Genomic DNA, 18,155 nt, shown 5'->3' on the forward strand with positions numbered 1-18,155 from the left:
CACGAAGAACCAAATGGATGAGAATCTTTTCACAAAGGCATGAAACCCAGAGCTATATTCTTAAACAATTTATTATTAACAGATCCACAATCGCAAAGCTCAAGCTCCCAAATGACATGACAGTTTGGTTTTTCTGTTGACTTCATCTCTTGTAATAACAAGCTGTCAAAACGGTTTTCTGTACAGTGCTCTAGCGACCTCTAGTGGATCCGACCTAAAAAACAAAAAAAGAAAAGGGAAAAAAACAAAAACAAAAACAAAAAACAAAACAGTGCACCAGATTGTGAACGACTCCTCCGCTGTGCCGAGTTTGGTCAAGGGCATGTACATGTGTACAGATTTGCTATTGATGATATCTACATTCTAACCAAAAGGAGTGAGAGGGAAACGATCATTGCAGTCTTTACAAATGTAGAATATATCAGATTTATTCCTCGTCAGCCATAGTTGTTTTACCTCATATGTAATGCCCTCGAGTTACGGCCATCATGCAGCAGAACCAAAACAAACAGTGAGATTATTCACACATATGTTTGGAACAAATAAGTCCAGTTTTTATTATTGTGGTTTCTGTTAATGTAGCAGTGGCGCTCCAACCTGAACATTGATAAATAAAACACTGACAAAATTGTAATCTTTTTTCCTTTTCTGTAAGGATCTTTTGTTATCCTTAAGACACTGTGAAGAAAGAATAACCAAATTTATCATCATTCCACACAATTAGATTTTCCTTGACCAATGTCCTTACGCAATTGAATGTTTGTTTGTTTTCCTCTTTTAAAAAAATCCAACTCATCCTGGGAAGAACGTGTTGGGTGGCTGCAGCGTTCTCTCCCTGTCCAAGGCCCCTCAGGAGTAACTTGATGTTTTGCTACCAACATCGTCCTCCTGCGATCCCATACTCTGGAAAAAAATGTTGAAAATGTTACCTGTTAGACAGCATATATATATATGAATTATCTGGATACCTGAGCTGAGGAGTGGTCTTTTTACATCAGTCCATGTTCATGATTTCATTAATTTTTTTCACAGTTTTGGATTGTTACTTACGCAGTGACAATGATTTTTGAGCACCTTAATATCAAAAGGGCATGTTTCAGGCAAATGTGACTATGTTTTGTTTTTTCATTCTTTTCAGTCTGCTAATTTTCATTCATCATTCTACAAAATAAAGATGAATCTTTAGCACAACTGTGAACCTTCCACAGTGACATGAAACACAAGTCATGGATTTCACAAGGAGAAGTGAAAACCCTGCCCTTACTTCTGTGGGAAAGCCCAAATATCAGAAAAAAAACATTCATATTTTCACATTTGGTGCTGTTAAACTTTGTCTCACCTTCTGCACAAATTGTGGGTTTACTGTGATTTCTTGATCCATAGACTTTAGTTTCTCATCCAGCTCTATACATTTCAACATCTGTTAAGGAGAAAAATAACATAGCTTCACTTAAAAAGTGGTTGCTGATAAAAAAAATACCAAGGGACTGCATTAGATTATGATGAGAGTTCACCTCTTGGTCAATTTTGTGGAGCATTGCTGGGTTGTTGTATTTTTCGGGGTTATCGTGGAAGCAAACCATACCATCCTTTTGGTTAATGCTAGCGTAGATCTCACCGTCTTCAATCTGCAGAGAAGTATACAGAGGGACATGAGGAAAATCCAACATGAATCAAAACACAAGCTGCACTGATCTACATTGAACTGATCAATAGGTACATTTAAAACCTTGAAATCTATCTGGAATTAGTTTGAAGATAATCAAAAATAAGACGATACGGCACAGAAGTTGAAAGATTATTTTCCAGCGGAAATAATGAGAAATTAACAGTGCTGGGCCTCCCTGGTGGCCTAGGGGTTTAAAACCATATACACTTATCTCTGTCTGTGGGTCTGAATGGGGAGCTTTGTTGCAAAGCCTCCCCTCCCTCTCTCCCCTCACATACTGTCACATCCCTCACTGTTTACTATCTGTGAACGGCAAACTGTGACCCCAAAACTATGTAAAACATTACATAAAATATAATAAATTATATATAATAAGTGTACTGTGTAGATATGAATTGATTACATTTTATTAAGCGTATATACTTATGACATGTGGGCTGGCTTTTCATGTTTTAGTGCCTTCTGGACCAACTCACCATGTGTAAGACATATTTCTCTGCTTCCTGGGGGCCTGACAGCTGCACTCGACTCGCCATGTCTTGCAAAGACAGCGTCAGGAAGGTCTGCAGGAGACACGAAAGAGATACAGATATTTAAATGAAATCTGAACCCTTGATCCATAGTAAAGCAATTTGTTGGATCCTCGTATTTGGCTGACTCATAAGTACCTTCTTATTGAACGTATCATCATATGACTGTATTTCAGGGATGACTATTAGGTGCTTTCAGAAGATAATACACACAGCAATATTTTGAAGAAAATAATAAGCAATATAAAAATAATGTTTCTCAGTGTTTGTCAGTACTTCCTTGAAGTATATATCAATAACTCCTAATTAATCATTTAACATAAACTGGTCCTGAATAGGCACTGAAAATGGATGGATAAATGGACAGAGGGATTAACCAATTTCAAACATTTATTTCATTATATCTATTTAAGATCCAGAGGTCTGGAAGAATAATATTGGATTTTGCAGCCAGTTTTTGCTAAAATCACACACAAAGATTTTTTAGATATTTCATACTGCCTGAGACAGGCTAGAGAACATATTTAAGACCTGTGTAAATGTAATTTAAGACATTTTCATACTCATAATGGCCTGAAATCAATGCTTTTAAGACTTCAAGACCTGCAGATAACCTGAAAAAGCTAAAATTAGCTCAGCGGCTCATTGTAGTGAAGCGTTTATGGGCTTGAAAACACAAATCAAAGAAAGATCATGATATCAAGATAACCAAAGTACTAACATATGTCTACTCTCTTTTCATGATGTACACATTACACTGATAGCTGAAGACGGCAGGCTCTTGTTTGCTCGTTTCTGTTTTGCGCAGTTCTCCAAATATGGAGAAACAACTAGTTATCAGATGTCTACATCTGCTCTCACACACCCATGTTTGGAGGATGTTTCCTGTCATTCTGACTGTCACCTCTAATGAAGCAGAGCACAGTTGACTTGGAGGACTGAGACACTTTTAGATGCGCTCTCTTGTTTAACGGATGAATTCATGCCATATGCCCAGCCTGATGTGAAGTCTAAACTTAGCCCAAGTCTGATCACCAGCATATAGTCTGGCTCAAACCCCTGCCTCATGTGAAGAAGTGATGACTGAAAGATTTTCACTCATTCTTTCTTGTGAAGACATGCGGCGTGTGTTAGTATAGTAGTCAAAGAACACAAGCTCAGGCACACACCCACCTTTGTTAGCCTCTGGATGTTCTTCTTGTAGAGGGAAGAGAGGCACTGTTTGACCAGGCCTGTGTTGTTGTCTCTTGTGAAGGTCTCGCTGTGTTTGTTGACCAGGCTGCGCAGCTCGGCTGGGTTGTTGGTGGTGTAAACCTGAGCCAACTCGTGGTATGCGTTGCTCAGGGGCTGGAGATAAATACGTAGAGAAGAAAAGAAAGATAGAAAACACATAAACAGCAAAATAAAACATAGAACCTCAGTGGCTTTCATTATGTATTCACATTGCAAGCAACATGATTATTGAATCACTGAAGTCCATTCATTTCCCTCAAAGCTGGATGGAAATTAGGAATGTGTGGAAACACAACAAGCCTTAGAGCTAAAAAGTTTCCCACAGAACAACTTTTCATTATTATCAGCTATCAACAGCTAGTTATAGTTCTGCAGTGTTTTGTGACTTTATTTCATTTTATGAACAACAGCCGTCTAAGTACTAACGAGAGAAACAGAGATTCTTAGTCTTAGAATTTAGAGCTGATCCGAATATGCACTTTGGACTCTGTAATTATATAATATTATATTATATTATATATATGTATTACTGATTAACTACGACATAATCAACAGATTAACACTACTGAAACTAAAGGTGCCCATTTAACCATTTACATGAAATCTAGATAAAGAGCAAAGGGCTATGCAAAAGTCACATAAAACAGTCAATACAGAGAGGCTTGCACAGCAAGCAGCCACAATTTAGCAAGTACCACTAATCCTGTGTGTATGTCCTAAATACCAATGTTAAACTCTGTATAACTGTTCTGCTACATACTATGAGTGATTCCTTTCAACAAATTCTACCTGTATAAATAAAGATTTCATCATGAAAACTGACACAGCTAGCTGCAAAGGAGCCATATTTCACTCCTGATGACCAAATACTCAAATAGCTTTTGAGTTTATGCAGATTCTATAAACCACAAGTGCATGGCATGCTGATGCTTTGTGATTAAATGTTCAACATCAGCAACAAAAATCAGGTTATTTAAATGTCTCTCTGTGTTGATGTGACAGGAATACTGAAAAAGCAAATGTGAAATATTATTCATTTCACCCGTGCCTTGCATCCTTACCTTGATGAACCTCCCTACTATTTGTGAGGTGTATTTGGGCAGCTGCTGCACTTTGCCGTGAAGAATGAGTGACACCAGGATGTATTTCTTATAGGCTTCCAACATGATGTGGCTCACTGCCATGGCTGGAGTGGTTATTGCCTGACAAGGGGAAATTATAAAATGTCAACATTTACAGAAATGCCAGAGAGAAACTGACAGTTCAATGTCTACACATGGGTAGTGAGAAATTCATCAGTACTACTGGTCACAGTAGAAATCAATTTTCCAAAACATTTGCTACTACATAACATCACAAGCATGGAGATCTGCAAGTGCCAGTAAAACATAAGAAAGTACCTGTTCATAAAAATACAGTGCTCTTTCGAAGTTTTTGAGGCCCGTGTAGATCATGCCACCATAGTAGTAGTAACATAAAAAGTGCTTTGCGTCGTAGGCTCCATTCTCCTTACAGATGTCCATCATGTCCAGCTCCAAGAAGGGTAGGGCAGGCTTGAAGCACTTTGCTAACAAGCACAGCTGCAGGAAGACAGGTATACAGTGAGGGTGACTGACAGGTTACACTGGGAAGGATGAAGTCAACTGGAAGTATTGTGTCTGAGCTTGTCTTTGAATAATTTAATGCAGCCCTTTAATGGCATCTTCAACAACTGTGTACTTGGGAGGAAGAAGGGATCGAAAACAAAAAGAGAACTCAGACGTTAATTATAGGAAATAAAGCCTAACAGATCACATGTCAGAGTTAAACATGCAACATTAACGTAAAGCCTTTTTGGGATTACAGCCATGGAGATGATGCAGCAGGGGCGGTGACTCACCTGACACAGGTCTGCATGAACTGAGGTAAGTTGGTTTGTGTTCATCTGCATTTTGTCTATTGCCTGTTTTAGGACGACGACACCCCTCAATGGCTGTAAGAGAAGGAGAAAGCAAGAGTTACCGAGACATCCAAACACACTGAAAACAGCCCAGGCCTGTACCACACTCTAAAATCCATTGAAATATTTAGATCAAGAAGAAGAAGAAACACACGCTACTCCTGGATGCTGTGCTGGTGATGGATGACTCATTGGCCTTGTCTTGTTGGACAGCTTTTGCAAAATAGCTTTTAAACTTCATCATTTCACTATCGCCAAGGGCTAAACTGCTTTTGCATCAAGGTGCACAGAACATTTCATTACACACATTCACAAACGACATTCTCAAGACACTGCATAGTGTCCTTTAAAAAAAAATCATATATACTGTGAATATAGCCAAGGCAAAGACACTTCACAGTAATGAGAACATAATGGAAAACACACAAACATGAACACCAACACACTTATTCAGGTGGGAGGAAGTGGTGATTCTTTGTTTTCTATACTTAACAACACAGACGACGGTCACATGACTCTACTGCTGAACTACAGTAGAGCTGATACAGCATGAGCTTGTCAAGAGCTATTCAGAATTTGAAGGTGTGTGTGAGTATACACTCACCAGGTGCTTTATTAGGAGCACCATACTAATACTGGGCAAGGCATCCATTTGCTCTGAACTCATTGTCATTTTTATGGAACCAGTTTAGGACAACTTTTGCTTTATGAAGCAATATCATGCTGGAAGCAGCCATTAGACGATGGCAACCTGTGGTCATAATGAGATGCACATGATCAGTAACAACACTCAGATAGGCTGTGGCATTCAAACAAGCATTGATTGGTGTTAAGGGGCTCCATGTGTGCCAAGAGAACATTGCCCACACACCTCCACCAGAAGCTTAGGACTGTTCATACAAGGCAGGTTGGGTCCATGGATTCATTTTGTTAACGCTAAATTCTGACCCTACCAACTGCATGCCTCAGCAGAAATCCAGACTCATCAGACCAGGCTCACTCAATGTTTTTTTCTTTTTTGCACCATTCTGAGTAAACTCCAGAGACTGTTGTGTGTGAAAATCCCAGAGGATCAGCAGTTTCTGAAATACTCAAACCAGTCTGTCTGACAGCAACAATCATGCCAAGGTCAAAGTCAATGACATTTTTCCCCATTCTGATGTTTGATGTGAACATTATCTAAAGCTCCTGACCTGTATCTGTACAATTTTATGTTTCACTCCTTCCATGTGATTGGCTGACTGGAGAATTACATGAACAAGCAGGTGTTCAGGTGTTCCTAATAACGTGCTTGTGAGTGTCAACAGAGGGATATGACTGAAAATTATAGAGATAAACTGCTGATTGAATAAAAGAGACCATGGTCAAGTAGCTTTTGGAACTGGAGTTGGAGTCTGCACCACCAAAACAGTTCTCTGTCAGTGAATACATATTATTCACACTAAGTTCAACAATGCAGGTAGGCTTTGATGGAAGCTGGAGAAGTATGACTCACAAACCAATGACAGAGTGAGTGACAGGCAAAGGGCTAAATAAAGAAAAATCTAGAGACAGAAACCAGTCTAAAATAAATAAATAAATAAATAAACGTTATTTGTATTCTGTATTTCCCACTAATACTCAAACTATTCAGTCTTCATTAGTAACCACAGCACTGCAGTCGACTGCAAAGGCTGCTGTGAGTCATGAGTGAAAGCCAACTGTTTTGCACATGCATGAGAAACTGCATCATCTATAAAGGAGTAGCCACAGAAGGAAATACATTTTCCTCTAAGGATGTAGAGAATCTTGCAAAGAAAAACCTTTACTGCTGACTACTCAAGATAATTAACAAGTGTATGCAGCTTTGCTCTATACCTTAAATTAGTAATGAAATTATAAAAAACTAAATAACTCCACTTGATAATCAAACGTCTACAATGGGCTCTGATTCATTTGATGTTTAAGAAGATATTTTAAGCTCTCTTATTATATCTAGTCACACATTTCAATTGAAGTCATAACCAACAGTCTTACCTGTTTCCGCTCTACAAGGGCGTTTGTCAACTGGTGGCAGAGACCAGCAACTATGAGAGGAAAACAGAGGGGAAGGCAAGTGTTAAAAATTACAATTGATGCATTGCTCACATGTACAAGACCAACTATAACTACACTTTGCTACACTTTATGTAATACAAACATATTTCTGGACCAATGAGTTCACACGTACAATGATGGAATTTTACTCAAGCTCAAAGTGCAAGTGTCTTTAACTGAGTAAAATTTGAAGAACTAGAAGGTTGTTTACAACAGCAGATGCTACTGAATCATTGCACTGCTAATACAATACAAAGACACAATCCACATTACAGACGCCATAACACTGTAACACAATACAATGTGTTCTTACTTTTAATTGATGCTAAAAAATAATTTTACAGAACCCAGACACTGAAAACAGTCTGTACATGATATTTGCATATTAAAAAATTAGCATAATTTAGATAAAATGTGGCATAGCTAAGCTGACAACAGTGCATATTTTAGCAGAGTACATGCTCACAGCACAATAAACAACAGGACACTAATCCGTGTAGAAAAATGCTAAATGCTAATGCCTAAACTGAAAACCTGTACAAACAACCATCAGGGGACAAACATGCTTCCTAAACATCTAGGGGTGAGACGTTTGGTTAGTCAGGACTTACAAGTGTCTGTTGCATATCTAATGTGCTCCCCATTGCAAGTACTGATGAAGAGCTGAACTTGGGAGAAGAGCGTCTCAAAGTCAGGGATGTTTGGCATGGAGAACTTCACAAATCTGGAACAAAAGAGTAGGAGGTCAGTAAAAAACATTCAGTGAAACACGGAAGCCTTGATACAGGCCTTAAAACTTATCTGGTAACAATAACACTTTGGCGTGTGGGATGGAAAAGAAAATAGATAATTGGATGGTTTATTTTTCTTACGTCATTTCCATATGCAGAGTCATATTCAGTTTTTCCATGTGGGAAAAAAGTGCAAGTCTTTGGTAAATAATAAGCATGGGACATGGTCAAAAACTTGAGGTATTGAGGTTTGAGGTTTGGAGAACTAATAACAGGAACTAATAATGTCTAATGTGGTCACAGTTACTGTGTTATCCTGTGTTTTCCTAGTTGTGGGCTTTATGTGTGTGTAACTAAACTCAACGTTTGATTCATAATAACTTTCACAACTGTTATATATTCAATGCAGTATTTCTTGACCTTCAAAATAACAAGATATAATGACTTTCATTGCTATAATGTTTGGCTGTTGCGTGCCTACACTATTAGATATACATGCAACAGGTAGCCTTTTGCTATTTCATGACTACAATATATTTTCTGTGCTACATGCAACAGGCAGCCTCTAATAAAAAGCACAGTAATACTGAGAAGAAGGAGAAAAGGAAATGGCACCTATTATATAACAGGCAAATACTGGATTATTTATGTCATTTATTTTTAGCAACTTGGTAACTGTTATTTTTTACATAACAAATGAGCTAGCAACAAATTTGTATGTCTGCCTTTATTTACAATCTTTCTCCCTAGCTCTGCTACCTCTCCCCTATTCATCACATAAAGTACAACCTTCAACAGATGCAACAATAACACAATCTCTTGGCCCAGTTAAGGAAAAAAAATGGAGCACAGGCGCATAGTGAAAGTGGGGGCATGTGGATAAGAACAGAATTGAATACATTGCCAAAAGAACTTCACCAGAGACTGAGGGGAGACAAACATGGAGAAAGTTAGTGTAGAAGGAGGGTACTTACAGCACAGCCAGCACGCCCAGGGAATGCTCCTGGATGTCCAAGGCCCCCAGCACCGTGTCCAGGTGGGACAGATTTTTGGCCAGCAGCTCCCCACTCTTGTTGATCAACTCACACAGCTGAGTCATCTGGCCTGGGGGGGAGGAGAAGGTTGAGGGCAGAAGAAAAGAGAGAAATTACACCACTTTGAACCTTCTTGCATACAACTTTTGATTTTTGGAGAGACCTGTATCTTAAAATATCTTAGACAGTCTACATCACAGTGCTGGATATACACTATTAATTAGAAGTCACCGTTTCTGGACAGGCCCTCTTAATCTATATGTACTAGGAGTTAATGTCATGAAGTTTTTACAGCACAGGCTTATTACACACTGTGTCACAGAAGAGAGGCACATACACAAAGACTAGAGTAGAAATATTATCATAATACTGATTCTGTAATTGTAAATAATGGCAATAAAATAATAAAATCTATCAACAGGAGAAAAGAGTAATACTTTCTTTCATGTAAGCTGAGGCATTTTCCTTATCATTAAAGTGGTCATATCAATGATAAAATTTCGATTTTCTGGTCTAAGACTGTGGAGGGGCTATTCTTTCCAAATGTAAAGATCAAACTGACTCACAAAATTGCGTATAACCATCGTGCTGCGGTTGAGTATTTCAATATAAATCGGCCGGTCAAGTGTCCTGTCAAGGCCTTGCAACAGAGGTAATGCGAGCGGGATTGACAGACGACTTTAAACCAATAATATTCGCTATATCAGTTCAGCAGCCAATCATGTGGGGGTAGGGCGGGACTACCGGTAGGCAGTCCCCAGAAATTATTTTCTAGATCAAAAACAAAAAGTATGATTTAAAGATTGTGTTTGATAAGCTACCTAGTTCGCGGCTATCCTTGGCGTCCCTGTGTACTAACGCATCTTCTGATGATACTTTGCAGAACTCTCACAGCCAGAGAAAGTCATTTTTAGGGTGTGTTTACATGATAAAGCAAAAAGAGGGCTCTGACCAGTTTGTCTGCCTAGCTATCGACAAGGCATTGGATAGCATATGCTAGCTAACTAGCTAATACTTCCCACTCGAATGAGTTTAGCAATCGTACCTTGAGCGGAGAGCTGCCGCACATTGTTCACAAACTGCTCCAAGGCTGAAGCCATTATTTCCTGGGTCCAAAGTGGAGGTAATTTGCACTGTTTTTCATTCAAACGTCAGAAACAACTCCGTCCGGACTGAGACAGGGGGCCACACAGCCGCCACTGAGGTGAAGCTGTCGCGAGATCATAAGAACAGAACAGACTGCAACGAGATTTACAGACCGACCATTGGATTCTTAAAGGGACAGGTACATGATTTGCTGACAGCATTTGTAAAACTGTTGCCACGATTTCTATTTTTAGTATTTTTATCCTGAAATTGTAACTTACTGTGCTTGCTTCATGGGCTAAGAGACTAAATTAGTCTATTTCTGGGTGTAGTGTCACTTCTCTTTTTTGGGAAAAGGAAATACAGGAACTGACGTACAATTTAAATGGTTTCAACAAAGATATTATATGATGTAAGAGCTCCTGCCCTACTGACTTTAAAGCCTCCTCTAATTGTAAACTGGACACTAACGTTTCTCGTAAAAACGAAATACAACAATATATATATATAATATTTCCCTGACTTTTGTACTTAAAAATGAGGAAAATGAGAATGAGGAAAATTTGTTTTGACATCCATCCAGACATTTTCTACATCGTTTACAGTTAATGGATTAACAATTAATATTTTTGTTTCATTGCAGTTACAACATATGTATAGCTTCCAACAGTTTGTACAGTAATTGTGAATGGCCTCGAATGCAATTGTGTTAAACTGATTTGCAATAATTGAAGATAAGCAGGAAAAAAATTCAAATGTAGAAAATATAACATTTATTTTGCCACATTTTCAAATATCTTACAGTTTATATACACTGTTCTGTCTTCAGTCATTCCATCAAACCAATCAGTCATTTTAAGAAATAACTTTATTCATTCAAAATTGACTATTACTTATATATTTGTACTTAACAAACAAATCATCCACCTTTGCCATAACAGTAATAATATCCATAGCTTTAGTAATAATGACAATAATGATATTGGTAAAACATTTTCTTTCTTTTAAATTAAATATATTAACTGCAGATTATGACTGTACGTAGCTCTCGCTCATTGATAGTGGAGAGGAGTGAGCTATCTCGTTGATGTTAAATATCTTTGCTGTGAGCAGGATTGTAGTACAGTTTGTTCTCGCTGCTGAGCTTTTCTTCCCTGGGTGCTGCAGTACCAGCCCAGTTGTTTACTTCTCGTTTCAGTATCAGTTGCGGTTGCTCAAACAGTCACTGTCACAGATGCTGTGGGCTTTAAGTAAAGCTGTGGGGAGCTGCCGGGCTGTTAAACCACACTGACAAACGATGCAAAAAGCGCCCAGTGCACTGCGGCCAGAGGCATGTCACATTTGACCTGCCCGCTGCCGTGCTGCTAGCCTGTCGGCTAAAGTTAGCGACCGATAGCTAAGCTGCAGCTGACTGGCAGTGAGCCGCCCAGAATGATAAAGTTAAGCCAGCAGTTAAACAAAACTTCACGAAAAGACGAAAAACAACACAACCAGTGTTAAGGGCTGGAATCGTCACGGTTCAAAAACCTCAGTATTTGGAAAACTTCTCGACTCTCATGCGGACTTTATCCACAGTTTGCTCTCGCCGTTTGGACAGGGTTAACGGTAGCAACCGTTCCTACTGCTGCAGCCGCACAATCAACAGTCAACAATGTTAGTGTCCCGTACAACACGCCTACTCGGAAGAGGGAAAACTCTGCTCCGTGATCCGGCTAAGAGGATTTGCGTGAACATGTCGTCCTCCTCTCTCTCGGGTAACAGACTGCGGGTTCTGGTTGACATGGACGGGGTCCTGGCGGACTTCGAGGGGGGGTTCTTGAAGAAGTACCGAGCCAGGTACCCGGACGAGCCCTACATCACCCTGGACGACAGGAGAGGGTTTTGGGTGTCAACGCAGTACGGGCAGCTGAGGAGCGACCTCTGTGTAAGTGGCAAGTTTGTACTGTGAGTATGCAGAAGTAGTTAGTGAAACTGTAACCAGCCACTGAGCTGGGACCTCAGGTAAAATTAAAACTTTAGTTTTTATTCATGCATTTTAACCCTGACACTGAGCTGTCACCGTGTGTCTTTCAGGTATTGATGTTTATATGTATATTATATGTATGTCAAGAGAGAGAGGCCAAGGGTGAAAGGTCTGTGTGAGATAAACCAGAGGGTGTCCTGCTTTGTCACAGTTACAATACAGTATTTATCTGAGTGACCTTGACGAAGCTGACTTTTGGACATTCCACCTCTGGCACGCACATACACTCACGTGGATACACATTCATACACCTGTGATAAGCTGCATGCATGTGTCTGTGTGTGTGCTTTGACTCCAGGAAAAAGCCATCAGTATCTGGGAGTCCAAAGACTTCTTCATAGAGCTGGAGCCCCTGCCAGGAGGAGTGGAGGCGGTCAAGGAGATGGCCAAGATGGATAAGTATGTATTGAGGATGCAGTTTGAATGATTGCATTTTTGTCTTTATTCACTACAAACGTCTTCCATGGGATTCTCCATAATGTAGCACATTTGGCACACTAGCATTACCTAACCTAATGTAATTACTCTTTATATAAATAAATCAATAAATAAAATTACCAGGTGTGGCCTTAACTCTTAACCAGCAAGCTGCAGCTGACTGTTTATCAACCTATGAAGTTATCAGTTGTGGAAGTGCACATGCAAATTTACCTCTAGAAAGTAATGTTATTACTTTTCAGAAAATGTTTGTTTCTGTATTGTAGTGATGGGCAGATGAAGCCATGTGAAGCTTTTAAGCAACAGCACAGTGACATCTGGTGGTTAGCAAAGCATTCAGTATATTATAGCAGACACTAAAGCTCAAACTCCAACACCTCACTAATTTTTATAGTTTTGGTCTCATGTGCAATGAAAGTCTGTGTGTTACTATTGAATCTTTAGCACTTTTGTTCCTACACAACGTGTGCCTCACAGGAGTGAAACAAGCTTTGAAGCTTCAGTATCATCCGTCCATCTTTACTGGATTATGAAAATGTCCATAAGCTATTATGATGTTGTGCAACATGCTTTCTACCTCCCTAATGCCCATGCATCTTTAATTATTTGTGAATGCAAAACCTACCTATACTGTATTTTTCAATAGATAAGACCATACACCATGTTTTCTACTCATATCTATGGTTTGACTGTCACTCTGAGCTTTTATTAAATATTAAGATTATTAAATTAAGATGGTAAATGCTGGATATTGATTCCAGAGCTCTCACTATCAGTGTTATCAGTTTTCAAAAGCTGACTGTGATTCCCTGGAATAACAACCACACGTGCTGATGAAAGCATCGTATAACTGGTATCTATAGTGACAACAACTCTCATTCACATAAAATCTCAGTCAACATGAATGAGGCTGTGATTGTCATATCCAGTAGCATTGTCGAAAGCACACAGCTGAGTGGAATAACATCTAAAAATAGCCATCTGTATGTTTACATTTCCTCCCTGTGGAAATGAATGGTCTTCTTCAGCCACAGTGCCTGAATGAACCTGTTTATCAGGGAAATATACCATATGGTGTAATCTCATATTTTGCACTTTTGTTTTCTCTCCTATTGTGCCCGTTATAGTTATTCATTTTGGTTGTAAATATCCAGGGTGTCAGGTATCAGTGAGCTGGAATATAAAAATGTTTGTATTTTTTTAAATTTTTCCTCTCTGTTTGTGTTGTTTCTCTTTCTTTCTGCAGCACAGATGTCTTTATTTGCACCAGCCCTATAAAGCATTACAAACACTGCCCATATGAGAAGGTAATGTAGACCTTCAACAACCATCAACAACATCTATTCTGTTCCCTTTGAAAACGATTACTGTGTTTTTCGTTTTCCAAATGAGTTCTCATCTGCTGTGTGTTGTGTGTGTGTGTATGTGTGTGTATGTGTGTGTATGTGTGTGTGTGTGTGTGTTTGTCCAGTATGCTTGGGTAGAGAAGCATTTGGGCCATGACTTTCTGGAGCAGGTCATCCTGACCAGGGACAAGACATTAATCACCGGTGACATCCTCATAGACGACAAGCCTGACATTTTAGGTGAGGACAGTCTGCATGTTAATGCATGTGAACATGCAGTGTTGATGCTTGTGAATCAACATCTCAATAGAGTCATTTCCAGCACATGTGGGTCCATTATTTCAGACACACATGGACAAAAACTGCTTCTTATTTTTAGCCAGTAATTGTTGATTTCCCTGGCTCCCTAGCTAATTAAGCTAACTTTAGCTCCATGAGGTTTTAATGTTTCCAGCTGTTTCCTTTTAAAAAGAGTCCTGTATACACGCATGATATTGTGCTAGAAGAGTGACTGACTGTTAAGGTTCATGTCTAGTTTTTCCTGATTTAAGTATGATAACATAAAATCGGACACTATCTTGGGTAACGTTAGCTGGGGTTAGCCAGACATGCTAACATTTATAGCTCATGTTAGAGCTGATAAACGCACTTCTTACACTTTTTCTGATATGTGTTTTGGTTTTGTAAAGGCTAAGAAATGGTAATTATCTCTCTTACCAAACTCTTACTGCAGCCCCATTCACACTGCTTTCAACATGCGGAGGAATCCAAATCTCTCTCTTGCCTAAATGCTTATCAAACTATGATTGAACAATCACTGTTCCAGGGAAGGAACAGGAAGGTGGTGACATAACATGATCAACATGTAAATATGTGTCTAAGAATAACATGAAAATGAACAGCATGAGAAATTCATGAATAGAAAAATGGAAATGAAGAAATAAAGCAGAAAAATCTTAAAGGATGAGGATTACATAATCCTGTTGGTTGAATGTGTTTGTGGGTGTTTATAATTATTTGCCTTTATCTCCTTCAGTCCTTGATTTGCACTGTATGAGACAGCTGCCACAGTGTTTATACTCTTAGTCAGGTTCTGCTGGGTTGTGTGAAGCAGTGGTGCACACAGTTAAATGTGTGTAGTTGTCAGTTTCGTAATGTGTGTGTCTAACGTATGTCTTGATTAGGCGTGGAGCCCAAACCAACGTGGGAGCACATCCTATTCACCGCCTGCCACAACAAGCATCTATCTGTCAGCCCCTCCCAGAGACGACTCGTCTCTTGGTCGGACGACTGGAGGGCCATCCTGGACAGCAAGAGGTGGTGAGGAACTCCTCCGCACAAGAGCCCCAGCGGCCTGGATTTCTGGTTAGTGGAAGTCTCTGGGGGTCGCCACCACAACACCAACATCATCACCTCACCCGTGGGTGTCACGGGGTAAAGGAAAGTTGAAATAGAGATCAGACATTTAGCACAAAGCAGACACTTGTTGCACTCATTTGGGAGATGACATTCATTTGTTTGACCACAAGGGGGCACTATGAGACTAAGCGTGAAGTCGTGTCGGCAGCCACATTGACAACAAAACAAATGAATGTGAGGAAAAAATGATTCAAAATGGGTACATGGTAAGTTCAAAGGAGCAGACTGAGTGTGTTGTCAGCTGCTCTGTATATCCATCCTGTGTGTGTTGGGGGTTCTTATTGTGGACATTTCTGTTTCTGAACAAACATTTTAATTTTGAGCCACTGGAGCGTTTTATCTGTGGTCTTCTTCACAAAAGGCTTATCAGTGGTTCTTAGTACTGTGCTGCATTAATGAGTCAGTGGAGTGTGATTCACTCACAACAACACACAAAAATTCACAAAAATAGTTTCCACTAGTCATACGCACTGGCACATATGTGCAATACATAAACACCATACCACTGTCAGCAATGTAAATGCAAATATACACATACAGAAATACCTCTTAATGTTTTTAAAGAGTTCGTATTGGTGCTTTTTTTAAAAAGGAAAAAAGTCTGTTTCCTCTATGTTTCACAATAATCTATGCATCTTCATTAATAGACTGATGGGGAAAAAATACAGTTAAAGCCTGAGAATTGCACACCTACATATGCATGTTGCCAAATCTATCACTAGTATAAAGTATATCAGATTAAGGAGTGACTGAAAAATGTGTGCTGAATATATTAACAAAATATTAAAGGATGAAAAGATGTTTATTGACAAAATGAATATATGACTAAAACTGTAAAAAGAGATACGATTTATATTGTTAGATACTTTTTTTTAAATGCTCTACACACAGCTGGTCAAACAATGTAGAGCACATCATATTTTATTAGCTTTTGGTTAAATTTCAAGCAGTTTACCTGTTGTATATACACTAAAATTAGAAAATAATCCAGTATTTGTCAAAAACCACCATCCAGCTTTAGCATCTGTTAGAAGACATACACCTCACCTCACTTGAATAAGTGGAGGTCTTGTTCTATGCCATTTTCAATTAGACCTGTTTTTTCTTACTTATAGTTCCTCTTTTTAGCTTGTTTACACACACACATTGCATCGGATATAAACTAAGTTATATGATTAAAACAAACTTGTGACTGGCAGAGTACCTCCACCACATAATAAAATCTGTATTTATTTTAGCATGTCTTTTCTTAATTGAAAATGAAAAAAAAAGAGAGAAAAGAAAACAATTAAGTCATGTGAGCCAAAAAATTACATTCGCCTGTTTCAGCCAAGTACTGCAAAAGTCTTCATCACTAGCTGCTGCCCGAGGTTTGAAAAATGACTTTTCTCTCGGTCAGGATTTGCATTGTTCTGCTTCATGTCTGTTTACACGTAAGTGTGCAGAAGCTGAATTAGAATTTCTGGCAGGCCAGTTCTGATTTTGCCTGTTGCTGCTAATGTGCTTTTTAGGAACAAAGCAGCAGGTCCTGGACATGTTTAATGGAAGATGTACTTAGTGCTGAGTGTTGTGTTATTGTGCCTAGTTTGATGTACAGTTTCAGACATGCTTATTGCTGTCTATGGGATGTTTTAATGCTGTGTTTTGTTCCACCTCACTTAAAACACGCACCAAGAAAAAATCAACAGGAGGACTAAGGCACTTCTTTTTATTTTTACAATTAAAGGTGCATTTCATTGTCCCTGTTTGTTTTTATACTTGTGTGGGAGACTTGAACTAAACATGGTAAACATGCTTCTTTGTGATGTTTGTTGTGATTCCCTCACTGACTGTATCACTTAAGTAGACATGGACAAGGAAACAGCTAAACATGACTTGGCCCTCAAACCACTTTCTGACACCAGAACTTTGATACACACGAGAACCTGCTAGTTATCAGACACCAACATCTGCCTGCTTACACCAATGAAACCTCACATTTTGGTATTGATTCCTGCAGCTTGTTCTAAATACATTCTCATTTGAATGAAAAGAATGAAAAACCTGAAGGCATATCTATCAGACTTCTAAGAATTACACCAAGAAATGACATTAACGGCCATAACGAGTGAATGGAAAATATTTCTCATGCGACTTCCTCTAAAGTCATTGTATAATTGATCACATGTATGCTTAGAGAGAAACAGCCAGTTGGAGACAAGAAATTAAATTACATCCACCCAATTGTTCATTCTTCGAAAACATACTTACACAAAGCTGCACAAGCATATGTTCTTTTTTCCAAGTTCATATTATTTGTATCAAACCAGTAATATCTCTAATATTTCTCATAGAAATAAACAACAATCTAATACTTTTAGAATGTATACATACAGTGTATAAATAATAATGAAAAAAAAGAGATTGTCTGAAATGAAAACAGGAGGAAAGGGGAGTCAGAGAAACTTATTCTAATGTGAAATGTAGTAATTCAGTGTCAGTTGCCAGCAGTGAATCAATCAAATGTGGAGACAACAACAACAACAGCTGCTGCAATTATTAAGCAACCCCCCCCCCCCCCAATTCTGAATTATACACATTGCTTCACTGCTTTATTTATTTCCATGTGGTCGCTCTTTTGATGGCTGTGTT

At 38.9% G+C, this 18,155-nt stretch overlaps 2 protein-coding genes across 3 annotated transcripts; one reads left to right on the plus strand and one right to left on the minus strand.

Annotated features, from left to right (window-relative positions):
- Positions 1 to 53: 53 nt before the first annotated feature.
- cops3 (COP9 signalosome subunit 3) lies at positions 54 to 10,448 on the minus strand. Its single transcript, XM_018703867.2, has 12 exons — positions 10,258 to 10,448; positions 9,153 to 9,282; positions 8,059 to 8,171; positions 7,388 to 7,437; positions 5,312 to 5,404; positions 4,833 to 5,012; positions 4,494 to 4,634; positions 3,373 to 3,546; positions 2,146 to 2,232; positions 1,515 to 1,628; positions 1,340 to 1,420; positions 54 to 903 (listed from the first exon to the last, which is right to left on the minus strand). The coding sequence occupies exons 1-12, from the start codon at positions 10,310 to 10,312 to the stop codon at positions 850 to 852; spliced, it is 1,272 nt and encodes a 423-aa protein (XP_018559383.1). The 5' UTR covers positions 10,313 to 10,448; the 3' UTR covers positions 54 to 849.
- Positions 10,362 to 17,318, plus strand: LOC108902141 (5'(3')-deoxyribonucleotidase, mitochondrial). Of its 2 annotated transcripts, XM_051066208.1 has the most exons (6): positions 10,362 to 10,497; positions 12,060 to 12,222; positions 12,620 to 12,720; positions 14,006 to 14,066; positions 14,231 to 14,345; positions 15,290 to 17,318. In XM_051066208.1, the coding sequence occupies exons 2-6, from the start codon at positions 12,079 to 12,081 to the stop codon at positions 15,427 to 15,429; spliced, it is 561 nt and encodes a 186-aa protein (XP_050922165.1). In that variant the 5' UTR covers positions 10,362 to 10,497; positions 12,060 to 12,078; the 3' UTR covers positions 15,430 to 17,318. The 2 variants fall into 2 exon arrangements, with proteins under 2 accessions (XP_050922165.1, XP_018559399.1); XM_018703883.2 differs by lacking the exon at positions 10,362 to 10,497 and having other exon boundaries at positions 11,087 to 12,222.
- The last annotated feature ends 837 nt before the right edge of the window (positions 17,319 to 18,155 follow it).

Source organism: Lates calcarifer, linkage group LG23 (assembly GCF_001640805.2).
Source record: "Lates calcarifer isolate ASB-BC8 linkage group LG23, TLL_Latcal_v3, whole genome shotgun sequence".
NCBI classification, from domain to species: Eukaryota; Metazoa; Chordata; class Actinopteri; family Centropomidae; genus Lates; species Lates calcarifer.